Genomic DNA, 25591 nt, shown 5'->3' with positions numbered 1-25591 from the left:
TGGAGGGCTTCGGAATAATTTCGACCACCTGGGTATCTTTAACATGCACTGACATCGCACAGCACACGGGCGTCTTTGCGTTTCATTGGAGGTGAAACGCAGCCGCCGCGGTCGGGTTCGAACTCGCGAACTCCGAATCGGAAGCCGAGCGCCCTAACCACTGAGCCACCGCGGCGGGTAATGTGAGACAAATAAATTATAATCAGCAGGAGCCCAGGGTACAAGAATTAGTGTAACATCGGTCCTGATACAATTAAGTCTGACGCTGCGCCGGAGCCGCTTGATAGCGCCTCTCATTTTGTGCGCATGAGGTATCAGTGGGGGTATACATATAGTGGGGCGTTTGCCAGTGTAGTATAGCCATGGAGAAGGAGAGCGAAATTGCTGCTCAGCTGCAATTGATGCTCAGCGTAGCTCACAGTACGTATATCCTGGCATAACCCAGGTAAGCCACTGCAAATTTTTTTCTTCCTTAACAACCCAATTACCCGACAAACGGCCTTGAGCCTCCCGCTCTAAATAAAAGCTTTCTCAGGAGCCTTTGCCCCTCTGAATGAATGAATGAATGAATAAAACTTTATTTTCGTTTCTTTGGGTTTAGCGGATTCCGGAAGTCTTCATCTTCCGAGTTCCAATGGTCGGTGCCCTCATTCCAGGGCCCCGCTGAGCTTTGCCACCTCGCTTGCGTGCCGCACGAGTCCTCTCTGGACCGCCAGCTCGCTGCTGATGAGCAGGCCCTCCCACTGTTCCGCACTGGGCTTTTCTAGTTTATGGAATGCATAGTTGTGTCTACATTCCCATGTAATATGATATAGCGTGGGGGTTGCCCCGCACCACGTGAATGTGTCATTGTATTGTCCTGGATACATCTTATGTATAGTGTGTGTAGGTTTGTAAAGGTACCTGTTTGTAATCTTCGCCATCCCACTGCCTCGTGCTGTGCCAGCAACGGGTGTGGTGGAGGAAACGTCAGTCTCCTTCCTCTGTGGTAATTTAGTATTTCTGCATATGTGGGTTCTACCGTTGTGGTATGTTCCTGTGACTCCGTTGTGTCTGCTCGGTGGGTCATCTCGCGAGCTAGACTATCTGCCCTCAGGTTCCCTTACACTCCGGCGTGTCCCGGTATCCAGAAAATTTTATGTTGTAATGATGTATTGGGAGGCCCTGCCTGGAGGATATTTGCAGTGCTCCCTTGTATATTCTTCCCGCCGTGTAGCTTCTACACGCGGCTTTCGAGTCCGTCAGAATCGTGAGTGATTTATTTAGTCGGTTCCCTTCAGCTACTGCCAGAGCTACGGCAACTTCTTCCCCCTCGGTTACCGAACACTTTTTGGTTGTTACACACGTGACCGCATCTAGGCTCTGGTTGACGACCACTGATGTAACTCTATGTTCTTTGGTGTCCCTGTTCCACGGATACAGGCCTGCATCAGTGTATACCGTGTTTTCTTTGGTAGCTAAGTGTTTTTCTACGTACTCTGCCCTAGCGGCTCGTCTAGCCCCGTGCAGGTTTGGGTCCATGTTTCTCGGTAAGGGGCAGACTCTGATGGTTTGCCTGACTTCGTCTGGTATGTTTGCTACTTTGCCTTCTGTTTCTTTACTGTGATACCCTAACCTGTGGAGGAGCGCACGGCCAGTGGTCGACTGCTGGAGTCTGGTTAGTTGCGATCCAGCTTGCGCCTCTCGTAGCTCTTCGAAGGTATTGTGGATGCCCAGCATCAAGAGTTTTTCATTTGATGTATTTCTTGGTAGGTTTAGCGCTGTTTTGAAGGCTTTCCTTATAAGCGTGTCCGCTTGTTCCTTCTCATTCTTTGTCATGTGGTGATACGGCAGGGAATAGGTGATCCGGCTGATTACGAGGCTTTTAATCAGCTTTACTGTATCTCCCTCCTTCATCCCGTGCTTTTTCTGTGAGACTCGCGTGATCATTCTGCTGACTTGCTGTGTTGATTGTTTTAGGAGACTGAGTGTGTGGCTGCATCTACTGCATCCTTGGATCCACATACCCAATATTTTTATCATGTTTCGTCCTGGAATGGTCTGTCCTTCCAAACGCACTGTCAATTTTTTCGGCGTTGGCTTCTTTCCGACCCGCAGAATTTCTGATTTCTCGGTTGAGCACGCGAGTCCTCTAGCCTTGACGCATTCCTCCACGCATGTCGCTGCTTTCTGCAATAGTTCTTCTTTTCGGCCAAGTGACCCTTGGTTGACCCATACAGTGATGTCATCCGCATACATGGCATGCTGGATACCTTCGATCTTGCTCAGCTTGCTTGCGAGGCCGATCATTGCCATGTTGAACAGGACCGGTGAGATCACCGATCCTTGTGGAGTTCCTTTGTTTGGTGTGTTAAATGTTTCGCTTCTTAGGTCTCCCAGTCCCACTGTGGCCGTGCGGTTTGACAGGAAGGCCCTTACATAGTTGTGGATTCTTCTCCCACACCCGGTATTGTTGATTCCTTCCATGATTGCTTCATGACTGACGTTGTCAAAAGCACCCTTGATGTCCAGGGCCATTACGATATTTTCTCCTGTTTTGAGAATTGTGTCTATTATTTCCTCTTTGATTTGTAGGAGGATGTCTTGGGTTGACAAGTTTGCTCTGAAGCCGGACATACTTTGGGGGTATTGTTCCTCGTCTTCAAGGTGTTGCTGTATTCTTTTCGTGATGACTCTTTCGTAGAGTTTGCCTAGACATGATGTTAACGAGATGGGTCTTAGGTTCTCTGTCTGAAGCTTTTTGCCTGGTTTTGGTATCATTACCACCTCCGCGTGCTTCCAGTCTTTGGGGACGGTGCCTGTGGCCCATAGTTCATTTAGGTATTCCGTGAGCTGGGCTATTGCTTCATCGCTTAGATTGCGGATGAGCGAATTCTTGATCTTGTCTGCTCCCGCTGCCGTATTCTTGGTTATCGCTCTAACTGATGCGCAGACTTCTTCATTTGTTATCGGCCTGTCTAAGTGTGGATTATCCTCTCCTTTGTATTCTTGGGGCCTGTTGTTGCCGTAGCATTTCGTCTTGATCGCTTCGATCAAGTCATCGTTGCTGCCCTTGAATTGGTGTACGAGTCTTTTTATGGCTTTGCCGCTTTCTGCTTTTGTTTTGTTGGGATCCATTAGCGCTTTAAGAATCCGCCATGTTCTCGCTGTGCTGAGTGTACCATTCAGTGAGCTGCTGAACTGTTCCCAGCCCTGCCTAGCCAGTTGCGTTGCGTACTCTTCTGCTTTCTGCGTGATCTCCGCTATTTTCTTCTTCAGCTTCCTGTTTAGTTTCTGTCTTTTCCATCTCTTCGTGAGCCCACGTCTCGCCTCCCATAGCCTGAGAAGTTTAGGGTCCACTTCCGGTGTGGTCTCCGTCCTGTCTATTTCTTGCGTATGTCGCTCCTGTATTTGTCTGATTTGCTCACTCCAGTCCTCGATCGAGGTGATTTTGTCCTTTATTTGTCTGCTGCTGTCTCGGAATGCATCCCAGTCTGTAATCGAGCGATCGAAGCGAGTGGACGTGCGCTGCATGGGCTCCGCGAATTTTCGACTCTTCGGTGCCGAAAAACCATCGTTCCACCAAAACTTTTGGATAAATCGAAAAGATCAAGACACCAGGACCACGAGGACACCGATTTCGACCCCGTAGGCTCATTTTTTGGACTTTTATTGGGCTTTTATTGGAACGTGGTCGGAGAACTAAGCCTAACGCTAAGCCGAGCACCTCCACGCCCGAGCGTGCGCGCCACCGAGCCGAACGCCATTCGGAACGGCGGACATGGAAGCTCGGGCACAGAATAACCCCACCGCAAGCAACATAACAACTGGTCCGATCCAAGGACAGGATAAAACTCAAGAAATGGAGGTAGTACCGATGACCACGTGTTACGACGCGAGGACCGGGACAGGCCCCAGCGAAAACGGAGAGGAGGAACGCATGCATCAGGAGAACGGGAGTGACCTGACGCAAGACGAAGAAACCAATTGGGAGATATATTTCTCCAGGAAAAGCAATAAAGGGAGAGGGCGAGCCAACGATGCCAACTCGAAAGCCACAACACACCCCATCGGAAAGAACAAGATGGCGCCAGCTCACACGGCAGCAGGTGGGATGACGCAATCGGACAGCAATAAAAGCACGAAGACAGAGGGACGGCGAGGACATCAAGGGCAAAACCTGCCCCCGCTTCCAAGGAGCGACGCGAAGATCATCATCAGACCAAGAGGAGGACTCAAAATACAGGACATGAAACCATATCAAGCCACACAGGCCATCGTACAGGCTTGTGGAGGGAAGATCAAAGAAGAAGACTTTCTGGTCAGACTCCGGCCGGGCTCCAATATCATAATCGCAAGTACTTCGAATGACGACTCTGCGAATGAGATTAGGAAAATAAGAGAGCTCCCGATCCAAGGAACAAGCTACCAAGTCCAGGCTTACATGGCAATGCCTAGCGACGTCACACGGGTCGTTATACACGGCCTACCATCAGAAATATCACCCAAGGAACTGGAATCCAGGCTGAGAATAAGATCGCAGGGCACGGAAATCCTGGCAGCAAGGATGCTAGGGAAATCAGAAACGGCGCTGATAACCCTCGACGGCCCAGACCCGAAATGGATCATATTCAGCGCCGGTGAATACAAGACTTACCCCTACAGACCCACGAGGCAGTGCTGCTTCGTTTGCGGAATGCAGGGACACTGCTCCGATGTATGTCCAACACCGGGTGCGAGGACCTGCAGACGCTGCGGGGCAACTAACCCGGAGGAAAACCACGAGTGCCAACCCAAGTGCATGATATGTGGGGAAGACCACCTGACAGGAACCAGAGACTGCAAAAGAAGGCTGAAGACCGCTGCGGAACTGAGGGGCCGCCAAGGAAAGCCGGGACAACAACGGAGAAGCCACAGCCGCGGCCGGGGACGACGACCACGATGGTTCGGGCCGGAGAACGAGAGCAACAGCCGCTCCCGCAGCCGGGTCAGCCAGGCCGAATCCCGCTCAAGAAGCCGGAGCCGGGGACGTAGCCACAGCAGGGGACCCAGGGACGAGTCCTTCCCACCGCTCGGCACCCAGGGCACCAAGCAAGCAGCATCAAAGCAACAGCAGCAAAAGAGCGGAGTGAAGGTGAGCTGGGGAGCGGGCCCTCCCAAATCACTTTATCCGCATTCTGGGCAAAACAATAATAACAAACAGGACGAGGAAAACAGAACACTTAGGAAAGAGATAGAGCTATGCAGAGAGGAAAACAGACAGCTCAAGGAGAAAATTAAAAAACTCATAAATGAGATGCAAACAATAAGAACAGGAAGCCCGCCAAGGATAACACCGGCATCACAAAACCAAACACAGACGTCAGCAAAAGACAATAGCTTAGAGGAGCAGATGAAGAACTTTATGCAAAGCATACAGGCACAAATGCAGACAATGCAGAATGCGCTACTGCAACAACAACAAGAAAACCAATACTTTCGTAGCTTCATTAAAAGCCAAACCACTCAAAGAATCACTAACGAAGTCAGGGATAGGCTTTACAACGACAGAAGATTTGGAAATGAAAACCAAAGCAACACCAATCAATCAGCATGGCAGGACACAACAAACTAAACATATGGCAGTGGAACTGTAGGGGATACAGGCGTAAGCAAGGACTCCTACAGCAGTTTATATATAAACAAGGGGCATCACCCGATCTAATACAAGAGACTAACGCAACACCGACATTAAGGGGCTATCAATGCCAGGAGAAAGGACGGATAGCAACCCTAATTAGCAAAGACCTAGTCACCATAGAGCACAATGAAATCACGGACACGGGAATCGAACACATAATCACGGAGGTCATTCCCAAAAAGAAACACAAAGCCAAAAGCACGTTCATCATTAACCTATATAGCCCGCCCAGACAGAAGAACGGCAACTTCCAAAGACTTTTTGCGGAACCGGGCAATCTAGCAAGATCGAATACCCTAATCATAGCTTGGGACTTTAACGCGAGAGACCCAAGCTGGGGCTATCAAAAAGGGGAGAAAAAGGGACAGCCGATATGCATAGCAGCAGAGAATACAAACTGCATCCTATTATTACCCGATGAAAATCAACCCACGCGCCTAGGAAATAGCGTCAGCCCGGACACGAGTCCCGACCTAACCTTTGTCAGAGGAGCGAGACAGGCTGAGTGGGAGAACCTGCTGGAGAACCTAGGGAGCGATCACCACATAATAAAAATCACACCAGAGGCGGAAAGGATCAAAAGGAAAATAGGATTTGCCCCTCTGAAACAAAAACGATAGCACAAGAGCGACTATTGTCGCCTAATGGCCGCAAACGGCATTTTATTGCAATCCCAACTGCAGAGCGTAGTTCAAGGCAGATACTCGCCGCATACCTTCATGCAGTACTGCTGAACGGTCGTACAAGCACTGGTTGTTCTTAAGCTTTTGCTTCTAGAATTGCACAACGTCAGTGAGATGTCAGCGCACACCTCGCAGCCTTCAATTATTGCGCCCCTTCTGCAATTCTTTTAACCCAATTTTATTTTATCAGAGTAGCCTGACGGATAGGCTTACTCTCTGCCTCCATTCGCGACCTTATTCATCAATGCTTTCATGGCACCGGTAAGGTGTCCACCTACTATGCGGCAGTTGTCGCGCGTTTCCTTTCCTTATGAATAATAATAATTGTTTTTTTTGGGAAAGGAAATGGCGCAGTATCTGTCTCATATATCATTGGACACCTGAACCGCGCCGTAAGGGAAGGGATAAAGGAGAGAGTGAAAGAAGGAAGGAAGAGATAGGTGCCGTAGTGGAGGGCTCCGGAATAATTTCGACCACCTGGGGATCTTTAACGTGCTCTGACATCGCACAGCACACGGGCGCATTAGCGTTTTTCCTCCTTTCCTTATGAACGAACTCATTCTTTGTCGTTTGAAAGCGGCCGTGCACCTGCACGAGCCTGCACGGTAACAAGAGAGTAGCTCAAGAGCACTGCCAAGATAGCAAAAAAATATATACATTTGTTTCAGGAAAGGAAAAACGCAGCAAATTTCTCACTCGCGCTGTACACTGCATTCGATGTTGTTTTTTTTTTGAGGAAATGAAAGGTGCCGTAACTGTCTCGTTTATCGGTGGACCCCTCAATTGCGTCCTGAGGGAAGCCAGGAAATTGGGAGCAAAAGAGAGATGCCGTAGTGGAGGGCCCCAGAATAATCTCAACACAGCAGAGAGAGAGAGAGAGAAAGAAAAAAACTTTATTGTTGGAGAGGAAGTCGGGGCACGCCCCTGGGTCTCCGCACGACCCCACTGCACTCAAGTGTTTATGTCCCTAAGGTCCATAACACTGGCAGCCCGGCCGGTGGCGATTGTCTGCACGGCCGGGTCCTCCGAGCGCAGCAGGGTCTCCCAGTCCTCCCAGGTCTTGAGGTCCTCTAGGCCGCGCGGGGGAGGGTCCGCCGGGAAGAGGGAGAGGATGTGGAGGGAAGAGGCGAATGGTTCTGGGCACTAGGTGCAGGCAGGAGTGGGGAAGGAGGGGTGATAGTGGGCTAGGGTCAGAGGTGAGGGGAGTGTGTGTCTGCAGTTTGCGCCAGAGTGTTGCGTGTTTGTTATATAGGGAGGGGTGGGGCCTGGGTAGAGCTAGCGTGAGGCTCTGTAGGCCTGCTTCATCTCGCTGAACGAGTATTGCACTGCCTCCGGGATCGGTCTGGGACATTATAGCGCGCGCCTTTTCTATCCTATTTTTCAACTCTCCTACTTTCAGCACATCGTAGTGATTGTGGTTCAGCTTGAGCCAGTGGGCAGGCCTGTGCATTTTACTTTTCATTCTTCCTGACAACAGCAGCAAGCAAGCAAACCTGGTCCATCCTCCGCAGTCTCATTGAACCCGACAAAGCCAAATCGGCCACAAATCGTACACTCTAAACAATAGCTCAACAATTCCATCGGACCGACAAGGAACTCGCGGACGCTTTGCGGTCGCGTTACATTGGCGGCCTTCCAATACCACCTTGTCCAACCAGTTACAACGGCCTTCCAAACCCCACGCTTGATGCCCCAATAACAATAGCCGAGGCACAACCCGCAGCCCATGCATCGCAGCGCAACACCCCTCCCGGAGCGGATAAAATCACAAACGCTATTCTTCGTAACCTCAGTCATGTGCATATCCTAGCCATCACTGACTACTTCAATGATAAACACTGGCAGAAGGGTATTGTACCTCAGGATTGACGTCATGCCATAATTACCCCATTCCTAAGCCCGGCAAGTGGCTGTCACTTAATTTTCTCCGGCGCATCTCTCTAACATCATGTTTAGGAAAACTCTATGAACGGGTCATCCACACTCACCTCGAAAATTATATTGAAGACAATGATCTCTTCCCTCCTACTATGGTTGGGTTCAGGCCGGGGCTTTCGGCCCAGGACGCCTCCCTGCTCTTGCGAGAGGGGCTTACCAACATCCCCAGAGGTCAAGAACATGTCATCTTGGCCTTAGATTTAAAGAGCGCCTTCGAGAACATATCTCACGAGGCTATTCTTCAAGCCATAAATAAACTTACCGGCGGAGAAAAAGTATTTGCTTACGTGCGTGCGTTCCTCACGGGCCGCACGGCCACGATAGGCATCGGTAAAACACGCTCCGTGGTCAAAGATATGCACACAAAGGCACACCTCAGGGAGCTATTATTTCTCCCCTGTTTTTCAACATTGCTATGCTCAGGCTGTCGCGTGCACTACAATAATTTCCAAATGTAGTGTTTATCATATACGTGAATGATGTAACTATATGGGCCTCAGAGGGTACCCTAGGCCAAAAAGAAACCACCCTACAATCAGCAGCCCGCATCGTCGAGGACTTCGCCTCTCAAAATGGCCTCCACTGCGCCCCGGAGAAATCGGAGGTAATACGAGATACGTCTCTCCAGGTCCCATCAACCTCACTATCGAGGGTCAAGCCATCAGGGAAGTTAAAATGATCCGCATTCTTGGCCTTCGGGTACAAAGCAACCATCATGTTATCCACACCATCCACCCTCAAAACCACCGCAAACCAGATCCTTTCCCCAAAAACCAATTATAGCCAGATAGCTCGAATGATCAGCCGCATTACCAAGAATCACCAACGATTGCGAGAAAAAGACACTCTTCGCCTGGTGGAAGCACTGGTACTTAGCTGAATCACGCACTACCCATTCACACGCTAACAAAGGGAGAGGAGTAGAAAATAGACATCATCATAAGAGGGTATAGAAGACGGCCCTTAACCTTATTAAAAACACCTCGACGAAGTGTCTGGCCGCACTAGGAATCTTCAACACAGTTACGGAACTAACAGAAGCTATCCGTGCATTTCAAACACTAATACTTCAGACGACCCAACCTGGACGGGCTATCCTACGCCGAGTAGGCACAGTTGCGGACATCCGCGCACTGTATGCTCAATCCTCTCTAGAAAAACAACACAGCGAATACATAAGCGTGGCCCCAATACCAAAACATACGCTTAAAGACGTTCCTACAGGCAGACGACGGGCGCGGGTAACCTGCCTACGCCGACGCCTAGCCGATTCCCCGAACGTGGTTTGCGTTGACGCCGTAGCATACGCGGACCATAACAAGTACGCAGTGGCGGAAGTGAGCCACCGCTTCCCCACTCTATTCACTGCTTCTGTAAGAGCCGAAACCCCAGCGGCCGCGGAGACCACCGCCGTGGCCATTGCCACTAGGCGTTACGAGTCCCTAGGCCAAAGCGCTCATGTGATAACAGACTCGCAACACGCGTGTCGAAACCTGCTGAGAGGCCGAGTTCCCAAGCACGTCAGTCGGTTCATGGGCACTGCACCCTTCACCAAGCACCACCAAATCGCCAGGACCGCCGGCAGCAAGGGACTAAGGGGAAATGAGAGGGCACATGTTCTATCTCGAGGCATCATCAGCCGAGCGGAGCCACAAACCGTGCCCAGTTTTACCCCTCTAGCTTCTAGGTATAACGAACGCCTCGAGCTTCAGCGTCTTCACAGGAGACACTTCCCTCCACCTCATAGGAAATTAGACACCCCAGATGCCGTCTGTTGGCGGCAGACACAGACGAACACATTTCCAAACCTCAATAGACTGCATCTCATACACCCAACCTTATACTCCGATACCTGTCCCTGGTGCCAGGCTCGCCCTACGCTTTTCCACATTTCGTTGGGATGCGGGGCCAAACCAAACACTCTACAGACGGAAAACACGTCTTTTGAACGGAAGGACGCGCTGCTGACAAGAGATAACGTGGAGGACCAACGGGCCCTCATACAAAAAGTCCGCAGGGCAGCTCAAGCCAGTGGAACCCTGGAATGAGGGCACCACACATAAGCTCGCCCAACTCCCCTTCACTTCAATGAAATTTTTCCTCCTCCTCCTCCTCCTCGGGCGCCTCTTGCGTTTCTGTTCCATCAAAACGAGGCCGCCGCAGCGAGATTCGAATCCGCGTCCTTCGGCTCAGCAGCCGAGTGCTCTAATCACGAGCCTTTGCTCCTATTGCCCGATGGATACCCCAATCTCACCACGAGAGGAAACTGGCCTTTCGAAAAGGAAAGATTCAGCAACAGTATCATTCCCAGATGGACACCTCAACCGCGCCTTGAAGGAAGGAATGCAGGAAGGAGTTCAAAAATTAACGTGGATTAGCTCAGCTAATCCAGGATATACAAAGCGAAAAGATATCGGCGTTCACTGTGTTCATATAGTGAGTGAATATATAGACAAGACAAGAGCAGAGAGGGACCCACACATGCGCACAAGTAGAAACAAAAAGGTAACAAATGTAACAAATGGCGCTAGAAAAAGTGTCTCAGCCCATATCTAAAAAGACACATTCTTTTCTGTCAATTTTAAGCAGGGCGTTCTTACATAATCTCTTCCGCCTTTGTTGATGTGGAACACCTCTATAAGTTCACGGGCTGTAGTATTTTCCCCTTCTTAGGATTTTTGTTTCCTTCAGCTTCGCCTGGCATTTTTTCTTCTTTTTCCCCGCAGGCTTTGCAGTAATGTGGCAAGAGAGTAACCATGCCGTTATTTAACGCGCGATTATGGTCAGCAAGGCTCATTAATACATCAGCCCATTTGGTCAATGTAAGATTTCCCACACGTCAGCGGGATCTGATAAACTACGACCACTGCAAATTTCACAAACGGCGTCACATGCTTTTTCTGGCATTCTGCTTTTTTCGGTTTGTTTGGATCCATTTTGTTACACAAGGAGAACCGCTTCTTGGGGGTGGAAAAAAACTACACGAACTTTAAACTTTGCCTGAGCATAGTTTCAGATGTGTGCCATCTTATGAATATAAGGAATTATCACAAGTTTAGTTAACTGTTTAGCAACGTCGTTTTTTGCACTGTTATTACATTTTTCTTTTTTTTAGCCTTTTTCAGTAACGCTTTGGCAACTGAGCAGAGTAGGATAGCCAGCTTGTTGAAGCCTGGTCTTGCCTTTTTGCTGATCTATTCTTGCTATTATTGCTGAAGTGAATACACAGTTCCAGAGTTGCACTTGTTTCGTCTGCCTTTTCCCTGTGTTGTTTGTTTTGCGCGTTGTCTTTTTTCAAAATTCCATTCGGTTACATCCGACTGCCCCAAATGGCGGAAGTAGATGCACATCTGCTTCTGGCATTTTGGCCAATTGGGTGTCGCTGAAAAAGACGTTTTCAAAAGGGACACAGATTGGAATACAGGCCGAGATTCGCCTACCGTATGGGAGTATGCCCATTTGACAATGCACTGTAGTAAATGCAAGAAAAATGGCTGCTGCCCTGCCCTTGAAAACACAGTGTTCTTTGCAAAGGCAAGAGGTAAAACTGAAACGAAGGTAACTGCGGCTTTCATATCGCCAAGAATGCCGACAAAAGTATATGAGCACGCCATCTATCTTCATCATTATCATCATCAGCCTGACTGCGCCCACTGCAGGGCAAATGCCTCTCCATGTCTCTCCCATTAACCCTGTCCTTTGCCAGCTGCAGCCACCGTATCCCCGTAAACTTCCTAATCTCATCCACCCACCAAACTTTCTGCCGTCCCCTGCTACTGTTGCCTTCTCTTGGAATCCACTCCGTTACCCTTAAGGACCAGCAGTTGTCTTGCCTTCGCATTACATGCCCTGCCCAATTCCTATTTTTCCTCTTGATTTCGACTAGGATGTCATTAACCCGTGTTTGTTCCCTCACCCACTCTGCCCGCTTCCGGTCTCGTAACGTTACACCTAACATTTTTCTTTCCATGGCTCGCTGCGTTGTCCTTAAGTTTAGCCCTTTTCGTTAGCCTCCGCGTTTCTGCCCCGTAGGCGAGTACCGGCAAGATACAGCTGTTGTACACTTTTCTGTTGAGGGATATTCGTAAACTGTTATTCATGATCTGAGAGAACCTGCCATATACGCTCCACCCCATTCTTATCCTTCTAGTTATTTCCCTCTCATGATCCGGACCAACAGTCTCTGCCTGCCCTAAGTAGGCCTTTACCACTTCTAGCACCTCGCTTCCAATTGTGAACTTCTGTTCCCTGCTAGGCTTTTAAACATTACTTTGGTTTTCTGCATGTTAATTTTTAGACCCACCGTCTTGCTCTGCCTGTCTAAATAATTGATCATGCTTTGCAATTCATCTCGTGAGTGGCTCAGCAAGGCAATGTCATCAGCAAATCACAGATTATTTAGGTATTCTTCATTAGCTCTTATCCCCAGCTGTTCCCAATTCAGGCCACATGATGTTATAACCTTTTTTTTTGCTGTACTATGCTGTCTCCCCTTCATATTTTTTGCATATACAAGGTGTCCCATTTAATTCAAAACAAATTGTTTATTAAACATTACCTTTGCTATACACCACAGCTTTGGAAGTTGAATAATCGGTGAGGCTGATGCCTCAGTCAAGTGCAATGTAAATAATAAATTCTTACCCATCTAACACTTTCAGACTGGCTTTTTAAATCCTGCGTTTAGGTCATATCTATAGAGAATAACTTGCAACATCCTTTATACTATGAGTATTCCGCCATAACATATTCTTTAAGAATAATTTAAAACACTGAAATGGCTCCATTCCGCCATCTTCTCACAATATGTCCAGCGCTAATGGCAGTTGCTAGAGTTTAGCGAGGCCGAAAATAAAAACAGTGTCTTTCCGGGCCGTAACAGGTGCTGGCACCACATCTCTGGAACTCTTATAAAAATTTATTTCTCGCCAACAAAAATATATTTCCAATTTTTTTAATATGCGAAACTAAATGGGCTGACCATTTGGCTAATTTTTTTGTCTAGCAACATTGCCCACATAGCGTTTTCTGGTCCTCAATGTGGCCGTTTCCGCAGAAATCGATACTTTTTATTTAATTAGAGAACAACGCAAGGTTCAACTTTAATGCAAACAGTGTTAGATCAAGGTTTCAGGCAAAACTCAAAAAAAATTTGCTATAGATTCAAGGTTTCAGACAAAACTCCAAAAAAGTTTGCTTAAATATAGACTCCAAGTTTAGTTTTAAAAATGTGGAAATCTTCAAATTTCTCTCTTGTTAAGCACTTCCATTTTAAAGCAAAATGGCATCATCCACAGTTTATTTTTTTAGGCATGACAGGGCAGCTCAATATCAGACTACATGCGGAGATAAACTTTGCCGACAATGAGCGGTTCCTGAACAATAATTTTCGCAAAATGCCCAGATGAAGGTGATGTCTTACACTTTGGAGCGTGATATATGGAGAATTTTTCTTCGAAAGAAGGTCTCTACACTTCTGTTGGAACTGGCCTTCCATAAATTTTCTCAGCTAAATCTAAAATACCAAGAATTTGCTACACCCCCTTTCGCTTGGAATGACTCTGCTGTCCCCAAATTTAATTATTGAAATAAACTGGGAAGTACTGCAAAAAATTGTTTCGGAAACCTCGGCGGCTGAGAATTGTGACGAAACATTCAAGAAACGGGCAATTTTCTTCATTAAGGTTTTCTGCTTAGATACTTGCCTTACGAAGCATACTTCTCCCCAACAATTTTATGTTTTCTGGCCCACTTGTTTCGTTGCACTCCTAGGACCGCAGCGCAGGTCTAGACAACCGTTGTTTTTCAAATTTATGAATTTTAAACTTCTTGTATGAAATTGTCTTCTCAATTTAATATGTCAACAAATACTGAATCTCAAAAATTCAAAACAAAAAGTTGAGCTTTGCAAAAAAAAGACAGACTTCACCCTGCCAGAACAATGAAAGTTTAACTAGCCTTCTGCCATATTTTCTTAGCGTTGCAGCCTTTAAGAAAAATATATGTCGGAAAGTAATGTTGTACACATAAAACAGGGACGTTTGATGAGAGTAGTCATAAAATTATTTTTAAACTGCTTCAAAATATTTCATGTAAATACAGCTAGAAGTGAACTAAATTTTGCTGAAAGTTGCGTCCCTTCTTAAATGGAAATGTGGGACAGACTGCCGGACATATTATGTTGAGTTTGAAATCCTATCATTTACATCAAGTGCCGTATTGCTTGCAGCATTGCCTTTCTGACTGGTTCTCACATTTCCTTGTCAAGTGCGAGTGAACTTTGAAAATGGGCAAGGTGCCACATCTTTTTGACACAGTGTGGCACATGACCAGAAATGTAGTTTGAAGCAGTGGCCATTTGGCAATCATTAGGTGCCAGCAGACTGGTAGGAAATATGCAGAAATCCCTCTTGCTTCACTCTTCAGGAGCCGACCATGGTTTAGGAATACTTTACTGTGAGACTGTTTATTGCCATGGGTGCACTCCAGAAATGCCACCTTGTAGCACTCTGTATGTAGCCACTATCTGCAAATTACATCTGTTCTTCCATGGCCGAAATAAAGCTGACCCCCCTGCCATCATTGGTATCCAAAGAGTCTCCCTATGCATCGCGCCCACGATAGTGGCAGTGTTTATTGTGCTGTTCCTCCTTTGATACAGCCGCAACATTAGAAGATGCATGCAAAGTTAGTGGGCTTCCTCACAACAGGAACATTGAAAAAACTCTGAAAATGAAAACTGAAACTTATTTTGCTGGCTGCTGTTTACTTCAGAAAGTTTTGCATAATACCTTTTCTGTGTGCTCAACTTACTGCTCTACCATTTATGCATTTTTGTCATAGCAGGAATGAGGGACGTTCCTTACGAAGGCCATGCATATCATGCGAAACCAGGTGGTGTTTTTCGGATACTGCATGGTTATACAGGCATGCCTCGTTAATATGGTATTTAGGTCCCCCTTCAAAACTCTCAATAACAAATTGGGAAGAAAAATAAAAAGGACACATTTATTCAGGTATATACTCTGGGATTACAGTATGCTTTTCTGCATAACAAGCAGTGAATTGCAAATTAAAATCTTAGAAACTTGAACATTTTCCCGGTCGCAAAAATTGTACTGCGGTGCGAAGTGCCTCACAGGCCGTGAGAGACATTATTGCAGGATTCGCACTGGGTGTCCGATTCAGTGTTTGCTGTTGTATCCACAGTGGCCCTGTAGACGACTTGCTTGTTCACCAGTTGTTCATCACTTCCTGGTCTACTGCATCAGCTGCAGGCATTCCTGAAGACTCACGAGGAGGATGTCATTGATGCGCACATTAATTTGTCTGTGACCTCCCTGTGAGGAATGCGATTTCTTGGCTGCTCTGTCACAACGATGCTGAGCCAATATATATGTGGGCTTTGTTGGCTATGCAGAATCCTTCCAGGATTCTGTGTGCGTTTGCACCTTTTTACTGGAGTGATAGGTTCCCTGGTTCACCTATCTGCATATGGTTCTGTGTTCATGATACCACCATTTGCATGTTCCCTAACCAAATAGTTCTGTGTTCATGATAGCACCATTTCAAAGCGGGCCGAGGCCCAGGACAACGCCAAAACGGCCGACATCTACCATGAGGCCTTTGAGGTGCAGCTGGCCAAGAACCGGGCGCTCACGCGCAGCCTTGTCGAGCTGCAGTTGCGCAGGGGCATTCAGCTGGCACGCAGGCCCTACCCCGCGGACGCCCGGCGCCTCATCGACGACCTCCTCGAGAATGTCAGTGCGAGAGCACGGTAGCCGCGCGGGGCCCTCACCGCGTCCCTGCTGCCCGCAGCTCTGCGACAAGAACGAGGCCCTGGTCCACCAGCAGGTCATGGTCAAACTGCTCGCCCTGCAGCTTTGAGGACGCGGTGCGGACGCCACCACGTGACCCCATTTTGGGGCTGCACAGGGAGGACTACTTGGTATTTCGACTTGCGAAATGTGTGCCAGAGTAAAAGATGGTTGATCTCAGCAGCTGCTTGTATGTTTCATTCCAAATAGAATTTTTATGATGTGAACCGCTTCCGTTCGCTGCCGCACGAGATTCCGAAAAAAAAGACGGAAAGGTTATGTATGCATAACCTACCGCGAAAGCACGGCCGGCAGCACCACTGGTGCAGATCAGTTTGAGCACGTTTCGCTTTAAAACGTGGCTGCCGCTGCCGGGACTGGCTGTATACTATAGCGTTGCATGCGGGTGGATTGGACCAGAAAGCACTGTGCACGACGAGGTACGCGCGCCTGATTCATAGAGTTGTTCTGCGTCATGGACTTCCCCTTTCAATCCTTCCTTCCCGGCTTGTCCGTTTGACCGGAGCAAATTCCCAGTCTAGCCTTATTCGCAGTTTAGATAGACCACGGTGCTAGAAGTGGTCTAGACCCTGCGCTGGATTTGGGGGAGAGAAACGCGCATAACTGGCTCACTTCGCCGGTGAACACCTCAACCGCGCCTTGAGGAACAATACTCAAGCATGCTGTGAAGGCGAAAGCATGAATGTCCCATCGTGAGTTTATATGTCTTCGGTTGTAATCCCTGTCGTGAGTTAACCTCCAACGTGACTAAGAAACGTATGCTATGTGCAACGAGAAATCGTATGACACCAACCGGAACGTTGTATGACGAACGGTTGCGTGACAGTTTTCATACGAATGCCGGGGAAGGCATACAATTGGAGGTACGCCGTCAGTTTATATGTAGTCGGTTGGAATCCCTGTTGCAAGCTAGCCTCAAACTTTACTAGCACATGTACGCTATGTGCAAAGAGAAAACGTACGAGATCACCCGGATTGCTGTACGACGACGGTTGCGTCATAACAGACCCTTTAGAAAAATCAGTCTGGCAACACTACAATTATCATCATCATCCATGCCATCGTTGGTCGGCCATTGCTTGATAGGCACGCCAAGCCGAGCAAGTGCCTTCGGCCCTGTCTATAGCGTTGATGCGCAGCATTTGAAGCACCAATGGCCAAGGGGCATTTACAGTGGACGCGGCACTTGACGAAAGTTCCAAGCGGCTTCAGTCAGATGGAGCTAGGCCTTTACCGCCTTGCCGGGAACTCAACCGAACGCGCTTCGAAGCGCAGCCATAAGATGTTAACCGAATTCTAATTGGATCCGTCGTCGGTTCGCACTGCGGTGTCAACGTCGAGGTATTGCGCAAATTTGTATCATTTGTAAGCTAAAGTGTGGGCTCCATGTGCGCGAGTAAGAGGGCGGTGCGATGGGGACCGCCGTCGTTCGCTCCGTCGCTTTGCGAGCAAATCTCATGCCAGCGGCGGCGACGTGCAGCTGTGGATATGTCCTTTGCTCGGATTGTCAGCTGGACTTGCTTGACATAAAGCAAACGTGCAAGCGAACAGATGCACCGAAAGTGCGCTGACCTCCAAAGCGCAGTGGCCCTTCCGATCGAGTGACTGCACCCGGCTCAACGTTCACCTCGTTCTGCGGGTCGCTCGTTGCCCTGTGCAGCTCGTAGCTCGTGTTTGCACCTGCATTACCGAAAAGAAAAAGTTTTGCTGCGCCACCTGAGGTGGCAAAAGGAATATTTTGTGTATCGGTGCAGTGATGACCAAACCGGTGCGCTGTCAAGTCTTAACAGAGAAAAACATGATGTGAGAAACCGGAAGCTCGTACCGCCAGCGGTAGTGTGACTGGCTAATCGGTAGTGTACTTCAGGGGGAACGAATGTTTCTGTCGCAGAAGCGAGCGACGAGGCAAGCGACACATGCATTTCGTTTCGCTCGTACATTTCATTTCTGCGTACATGGAGTTGAGCTGTTGCGATATAACGACGAACTGACAGCCATTTTTCTTGCCTACTGCACAGCGTGAAAGTTCTACAAGTACTGTGTTTTACATCTTGCAGTCGTGATGAGGTCCTGCCAAAGCTCACGTGCTACAGAAGTCAGCGGAAGACATCAAAGCCACACGAAGTGAGGCTGGCAAGCAGTGGCACAGTGAAGGCATCAGTATGCTGCTGGAAGAAGTATGTGTAGCCACAGCATGGCTGCATTGTTTTCTGCTCTTGTTGCTGAAGGAAAGCAACTACTCCGAGCCACCACCCGAACTAGCCTGCACGGCACTGCCCCAACAGTCGCAAGCAGCCCACGTGACCCTTATACTGACAGTTTATTGATTGGAGAGCGGTACGGCAATTAAGGCCAACTATGTGAACCATTAACAAGAAACTTTTATTATTCTAGAAAGCACATACCATCATTTGTCGATATGGCTGCAAGAATAAAGACGCTTGGAGCGGAGCTCTCGTCAGTCTGCCCGTAAATTTTTACAAGGCAACTTGAAAGCGGGGACTTGATTGAAAGCCAGTGTAAGATTGGGCCAACAGCGAAGATCAGCCCACTTGAACTTGAAGCCACTGGTGCCCCGTGACTTTCAACTATTCTTATCGCCCGAGCTGCACTGCACAAACTCGGCAGCTACAACACCGTCAAGGACAATGCTCTTTCAGTCGTGTCAGCCTGGGGACTATACATGTGTGGACTGTGCTCATCAGCAAGCTTCCATTCTTGAGGTGCGTGCATCAACACAAGATGTGTCAAGACATGTATACTTTATGATATACCTACTTAATAAGGTCACAGTCCTGAATATATTCTGTAATGTGCATATCTTAGTACATGACTTCAGGTGCATTGTTTCCGAAGACCGTGTTTTTCTTTTCCTATTTTCAGGGGCTACAAATCTCGTCTGCTGAGGCTGGAGCAAAATTCAAGGCACCAAGCCGACAACCAAGAATGGAGGGAAGCCCGTCTGCACCGAGTGACTGCATCATCTTTCGGAATCGTCCTCAAACGGCATGCTTCGACTGAGAAGGGCTTGCGTAACTTCACAGCCCAGAAGGATCTGTCACGTGTGCGCGCAATACAGTAAGCAATAAAATAGAAGGCTGTAAACAGTTAAGCATGTAGCTTTTGATAGTGCAGCGCTCGTGTTGTCTTTTCTTGTTCCCATCTTTCATGCTCTTTGTATCTGCGACATGACATCTTGTCAACTAGTCCTGCTATATCTTCTGCATTACGTGAATGCATTCTGTAACAGCAGGAGCAACAGCAGTGTTTAACTGGGAGAGCAGCTTAGCAATGGACCATGCATGAAGTGTGTACAGGTAGAAGCAATATGAAAGGGAGCACGAGAGAGCGTGGCTTTCACTCTGTAGAGCGTCACTGCATCCGACATGGCCTCGCATCGAAGCGAATAGGGGGATGACATGAAGCATCACCTCTATATCCGTTCTGGACTGGACCGTTTTGCTGCTATGAGGGGCCATGTCGGACGCAATGGCCCTCGAAAGAGTGGAACCCACACGCTCCGGTGTTTCCTTTCTTGTTGCTTCTGTATTCACCTGTATAATATATTAGAAAAAAATGCCTATGTAGGAATATATAGGACAAAGCAGACGACGAAGTATGGTGCTTGTGTGTGGTGGACGAGGAAGACGAAGTCTATTCGGGCGCTGGCCCTTGGGTATGTGCCAGCAACGTCTGAGGCCTTCCTTCCTTCTCCTTCCTTCCTTCCTATTGTATAGCTTCTTGACTGTCTCTTGCTGTATATATCGGCAATACCCTTTGTAAATATACCGTGTGTTTCAACGAACGCTTTCAAAAATTTCCTGAAAATATTTGGTTCAATAATAGCAAAAAAATAGGTGTAGTTTAACACTCTCTGCCCCAGCGGACACAATATGCTGCAAAACCCCTCTAATTATCCAAGTATTAACAAAAATCCACAAATTAACGCTTTAATTATTGTAGATATGGGTGATTAGTCCCAGTTGGGAGTTTGATGCCGTAACAAGACGATGTCATACCAGTTTTTGAAACGAAAAAAAAAATCAATTTCTAGAGCCCTGCAGCGCGAAGAACTCCGACGCTTTTCCCGCACGCGACCGAAACTGAACGCTCGAGGAGCGCTGGAAGTATGGCGTAAGCGAAGCGTCCGCTGGTGGCGTGTCGTAATGAATGCAATGCCCTGAATCTCCGGAAGCTAAACTGATATCCCCTTGATCAAGTTGCCTGGGGGTCCTACATCCGCAACATCCGCAGTGCGGATGTACATACAAAATATCGTCCTACGCCTGGCGGAGGAGGCTTACTCCAATACCTTCTCTGCGGACACGGCGCAGTAGGGCCGGCAAGGGGGATACCCTCCCTCTCGCTGAGCTCCTGCCCCGAGGTCTGTGTCAGTGTAAATAAAGTCTTTTCTCTCTCTCTCTTTTGCTATAGAACCTCGGCGCTCAGCTTAGACCGCGGCCGGCGTTATCAACTGCTTCGTCGCTTGGAGTAAGAAAAATGATAGTCATCGTCTGCTATGCGGCCGTCGCTTTTGGGAACACTGATAAGCACACCCGGCGTTCTGCCTGTCTGGTTAACTCCGGAAAGAGTTTGTTTTAATCTTTTTAATTTCGTCGCTAGCTTCTTGAAGGGGATAAAGGTACTCTTCTCTGATACTGCTTTTAACTTTGAATAGAGCTGGTATATCGACATGTATTGCATTATTTTTGTCAAGCGTCTATTTCTTTTATGTGGTATCGGCTTGACTTCTACAATACATGAGAATGACTTCGTAGATGAAAATATTCTTATTTATTTATTTCTTTATTTAAAACATACTGCACCCATTGAAGACCAAGCAGGGAGGGCAATATAGGTCACAAGAAAAATGCATTTCAGCGCCACCATTGGCAAGCAATCACACAATATAAAACGAACAGGGCGCAGTGCAAACACATGATATACAGTAGAAAGGGGAAAAATGAATGAGCAATCAGTGAAGCAAAAAATCAACCCAGGGTTTTTCGTAAACTTGCTTCAAAAACTGTTACAATATCAGCAGGAAAAACATCTCTTGGAAGTGCATTCCACTGGGTGACAGTGCGTGGAAGAAAAAAATTCTTAAATCTGTTAGTACTTGCAAAGATTGGTTCCAGGTTGTGATGGTAGGAGTGCCGAGTTTGACGACTCGCACTTGGATGAATGAACATTTGTGGATTCTTACCAAGTTGATGATTGTTGAGCAGATACAAAAACCGCAGCCTGGAAATCATTCGTCGCTTTCTAACGTCAACATGTTGTTATCACTCATCAGAGACGATGGTGAATCTAATCGGCCATATGAATTGAATATGAAACGAGCGGCTTTTCCCTGTATAATTTCTAGTTTGGCAGCTGCGGCCGGATAAGGATATTGAATGCAAGCAGCTTAACATGGGAAGGGGCTGATCTCAATTTAAAACGAAGAAAACCTAGATTCCTAAAGGCTGATGCACAGGTTTTATTAATGTGGCTGGTCCAGTTCAAGTTATTAGTTATCGTCACACCTAGGTATTTATACTCGTGGACCTGAATTATTGGATATTCATTGATTTTGTACAAAAACTGAAACGGAGTTTTCTTTTTAGTTACCCGGACAGATTTTTCTCTGTTTAATTTCATAGAACAAAGGCTGTGCCACTGTTGTACAGCATTAAGGATATTGTTCAAAGCAATGTGGTCCTCGGTACAACGAATAGTTCTTTAATAGAACACAGTCACCTGCGAATAGCCTTATACTAACAGATGCGATGTCAACTGAGACAACGATGTCATTAATATATATTAAGAATAAAACAGGGCCAAGGACACTACCCTGGGGGACCCCAGAGCCAACCGGTAGAATTCCAGAGGAGCAGCCATTGACGTGGACGAACCGTTTTCGGTTACTAAGGTAGGCTTGAATCCATTTCACCATCGGTAGTGGAAGACCAATGCTCTGAAGGTCTAGGACTAGTTTGCTATGTGAGACGCGATCAAATTGAAAACATTGCAATTTTAGCACTAAGGTGCTCCGTACCGGCTGGTTCAATGCGGTTGTCGTGTGCTGGATCCGACACGTCCCGTGCTGTAAGAAGTGCTAGTACTTAATTAGCAAACCTTGTCCGCAGATGTTTAGCACTTTCTAGGTGTATAACAAACATGAATGAATGAAATTTGTACCTTTTATGAATTTAGTTGGTTGCAACCCCGCTTGTACACTACAGGAAATAACTATACAGCGTGTTCAAAATTAGACTTTACTGATTTTGTTTTTCTTAAATGTGAAACGCCGTACGCTAATGCAGTCTTTGCACGTTGGCAAAGTGGCCAGGCGGACACAAATTGGGGTAATAATTGCCCCCATAAATTCAGTACTTAACAAAAATTCATTAATTAACTTTTTATTGGCTGAAGTTAGCGTGTATGTTTATATCGGGTACTGGAGTCAACTGCTTTCGAGGGCTATTCCATTTTGTACAATTTTAGTAACGCGCCTGTGTCCCGAGTGGAGCACGTCTAAAATGTCGTCCCAGTTCGTCTAATTACGCGTGCGAAACAGCGGCTCTCGGCGTGAAGCACCTCCCTCGTCTAACGCAGCTGTTGCGTATGGCACTCCGCCTTGCAAGAGTGGGCAGCGAGCGGCATCGCGTCTTTTTACCGGCTGTAGAAGCGATCGCTTAAAGAAACAGCTCTCCCTTATCGCCGACCCAAGGGGGCTCATTGGTTTCGATCGCCAAGAAGGAAAACGCTGGCCCAGAACGAAAAGTCATCCGCGTCGCTGCTCGCTGCACACTATTGCGAGCGGAGTGCCATACGCAACAGCTGCGTCACACGAGGGAGGTGCTTCACGCCGACAGCCGCTGTCTCGCATGCGTAATTAGACGAACCGGGACGATATTTTAGACGTGCGCATCTCAGGACACAGGCGCGTTACTAAAATTGTACAAAATGGAATAGCCCTGAAATGCAGCGGCCTTCAAGTTCTCAATATAAACATGCACGCTAACTTCAGCCAATAATAAATTAATGAGTTTGTTAATTACTGAATTTACGGGGACAATTATTACCCCAATTTACGTCCGCCTGGCCGCATTACCAATGTGAAAATCGGCATTAGCGTACAGCTTTTCACATTTTTTTTAATCAGTAAAGTCTAATTTTGGACACGCTGTAGTATATGTGATGAAAAGAAGCTGTTCTCACATCACGTGTTCAATATGCTTGCCGTCCATTGCGATGCACAATAGAATGCGGTCTTTGATGGAATTCACAGCAGAAATGAGCTTCTCTCGGGGAATCTGTTCAACTGCTATCTCGATACGCTCCTTCGGGTCTTCGAGGTTCGCTGGCTCCGTATTGAAAACTTCGCTCTTAACGAATCCCTAGAGGAAGATGTATCCAGTGGTGACAAATCGGGCGATCTTGGAGGCCACGCTGTTGTTTCCCCACGCCCAATCCATTGGTTGGGAAAGGCGCTCTCTAGGAATTGCACCGCGGAACGAAAAAATGTGGCGGCGATCCGTCATGACGAAGCCACATTTTTTTGCAACCCGACCACACCTATTTTTTTGCTATATTGAACCCAATACTTTCAGGAATTTTTGAAAATGTTAGCTGAAACACCCGGTATATTTCTACCCGTTACATTATGTAATCCTAAGCCTATATTTCCTGTTCAGCTGCAGCACAATTCTGATGGTACGTGGATAATAGCCGGCTAACAGGCACTTTTAGCAGTTAACACTGTGCCGCATCGCCAGTATAGATGCAGAATAAAGCACCTGGTGCAATGTTTGCGTATGGAATACGCTTGAACCATTTTCATTGTATGCATCTTCATAAAGTAGTGTTCTATTTGGTTAGTGCAATTTATGCCTCGTTTGTCTAAAACCAAGATGTAGGTTAATATACTGTAGTACGTGCGCAGTGATTTTTACATTGGTCAGGGATGTTGCTGTACAAGTTCAGTTCGGTGGAAAGTCTTCTTATCTTTCTTTCCTCACCAGTAGTTCTTATAGGAAGATTGTACTGTATACTGATGATTGTATTCACAATCTCAAATATTTGTTTTGCCAAATCGCCTATTTCATGAAATGTTTACCTTGCATTTTTTTCTAGGTATGGCATCACCAATGAGTCAGCCGCAGTGCAGCGCTACATCTCTGTACTAAAGACAAGAGGCCACGACGCTGAAATATTCAGAAATGGATTACTTGTCGATCCATCGTGCCCATGGCTGGCCGCATCACCCGACAGACTGATTTTTTACCCATGCGAATCGCATCCTCAAGGCTGACGGTCTACTTGAAGTTAAACGCCGGCCCCGCAGCATGAAAGGAAAATCAGTCGATGAAATCGCGGAAACACCCTACATCAAGAAAGACGACGCTGGTGTCCTCAGACTGGACCGGCGTCATGACTACTATTTCCAAATTTTAGGTCAGATGGCACTGTCAGGCATTGCTTTCAGAGAGGTTCATGAGTGTCGAAATAGTCAAATTTTCTGAGAGTGACTGGGCTATTGCTAAACCTAACCTCCACCACTGTTTCTTTTCTGTCCTGCTGCCCTGCCTTGCTTCATCTCTGTATGAATCGACAGTCAACCCTTTAGCGCAGATTACAAATGCGCTCCCCTCTCCTCTCACTTCCTCTTTTCCTCACTTCATCCTGTACACTATGTCCTGGGGAGGAGGAGCAGGAAACAACTTTATTGACGCCAAGAACTAGGTCAGATCAAAAAAGGGGGGGGGGGTAGTTGGGGAAGAGGAAGACGGTGGGCCCTCAGGTGGCTGATTTATTGGCAAGGTCAGCTCTCAGCGCTCCTGTAATCTATCCCGTCCCTCACCTCATTGTTAGAAACTTCACGTTTCCAGCGCTTCCAACATATTTCAGCCAACCTGAGTGATCCATTGCTCAATACCGTGTATTTTAGCCATTTAAAGTTCCAATGGAATATCCGGTGGTGTAAATCAAGGCTTTGTGAGGTGTCAATGACGCTTCTGCGATGCAGAATCAATCACTTAAATTTGTACTTATGCAGATGTGGGTTCGCTGCGACAAACCTTTGCGTATCATGTGGGCAAGTTGAAACAATAGATCATTTTCTCCTCTCTTGCCGGCGGTTCGCAGTTCAGAGAAAGCAGTATTTGGAGGTCCCTCTTTCGAGGTTAGGACTCCCACTGTCTCTTCCAGTTATTCTTTCGTTCGGTGCGAGCGCAAAAGGGATTCCTTTTAAGCAGTGTCTGCGGCTACCTTCATGATTACATATCTGCAACTGATCGATTACCTTATTAGCTGTATACAAAATTTTGTCGCATGTCCAAAAATGCTCGATTCTATTCCTGGTAATTCATATTTCTTTAATTCATTTGACTGTTCCAATTTTTATAGTGATTTAGTCTTCTCACGCCTATTTTTCCCCGCGCAAATACCTCATTGGGATTATCTACTGAACCTTGGCCAATCCCCCT

The 25591-nt window shown here is 47.3% G+C and overlaps 1 protein-coding gene across 3 annotated transcripts; it reads left to right on the top strand.

Annotated features, from left to right (window-relative positions):
- Positions 1–24831, top strand: LOC144112075 (uncharacterized). 3 transcript variants are annotated; one of them, XM_077645153.1, is made up of 3 exons: positions 1–5113; positions 19002–19196; positions 24240–24831. In XM_077645153.1, the coding sequence occupies exons 1-2, from the start codon at positions 3761–3763 to the stop codon at positions 19137–19139; spliced, it is 1491 nt and encodes a 496-aa protein (XP_077501279.1). In that variant the 5' UTR covers positions 1–3760; the 3' UTR covers positions 19140–19196; positions 24240–24831. The 3 variants fall into 3 exon arrangements, 2 of the variants coding, with proteins under 2 accessions (XP_077501279.1, XP_077501284.1); XM_077645158.1 differs by lacking the exon at positions 24240–24831 and adding an exon at positions 18176–18841 and having other exon boundaries at positions 19002–19230; XR_013310193.1 differs by lacking the exons at positions 1–5113; positions 24240–24831 and adding exons at positions 13324–16040; positions 16099–18841 and having other exon boundaries at positions 19002–19230.
- The last annotated feature ends 760 nt before the right edge of the window (positions 24832–25591 follow it).

The sequence above is a fragment of the Amblyomma americanum genome, chromosome 1 (genome assembly GCF_052857255.1).
Source record: "Amblyomma americanum isolate KBUSLIRL-KWMA chromosome 1, ASM5285725v1, whole genome shotgun sequence".
Classification (NCBI taxonomy): Eukaryota; Metazoa; Arthropoda; class Arachnida; order Ixodida; family Ixodidae; genus Amblyomma; species Amblyomma americanum.
The sequence above is the reverse complement of the archived record's forward strand: the minus strand, read 5'-3'. Positions and strand labels throughout refer to the sequence as shown.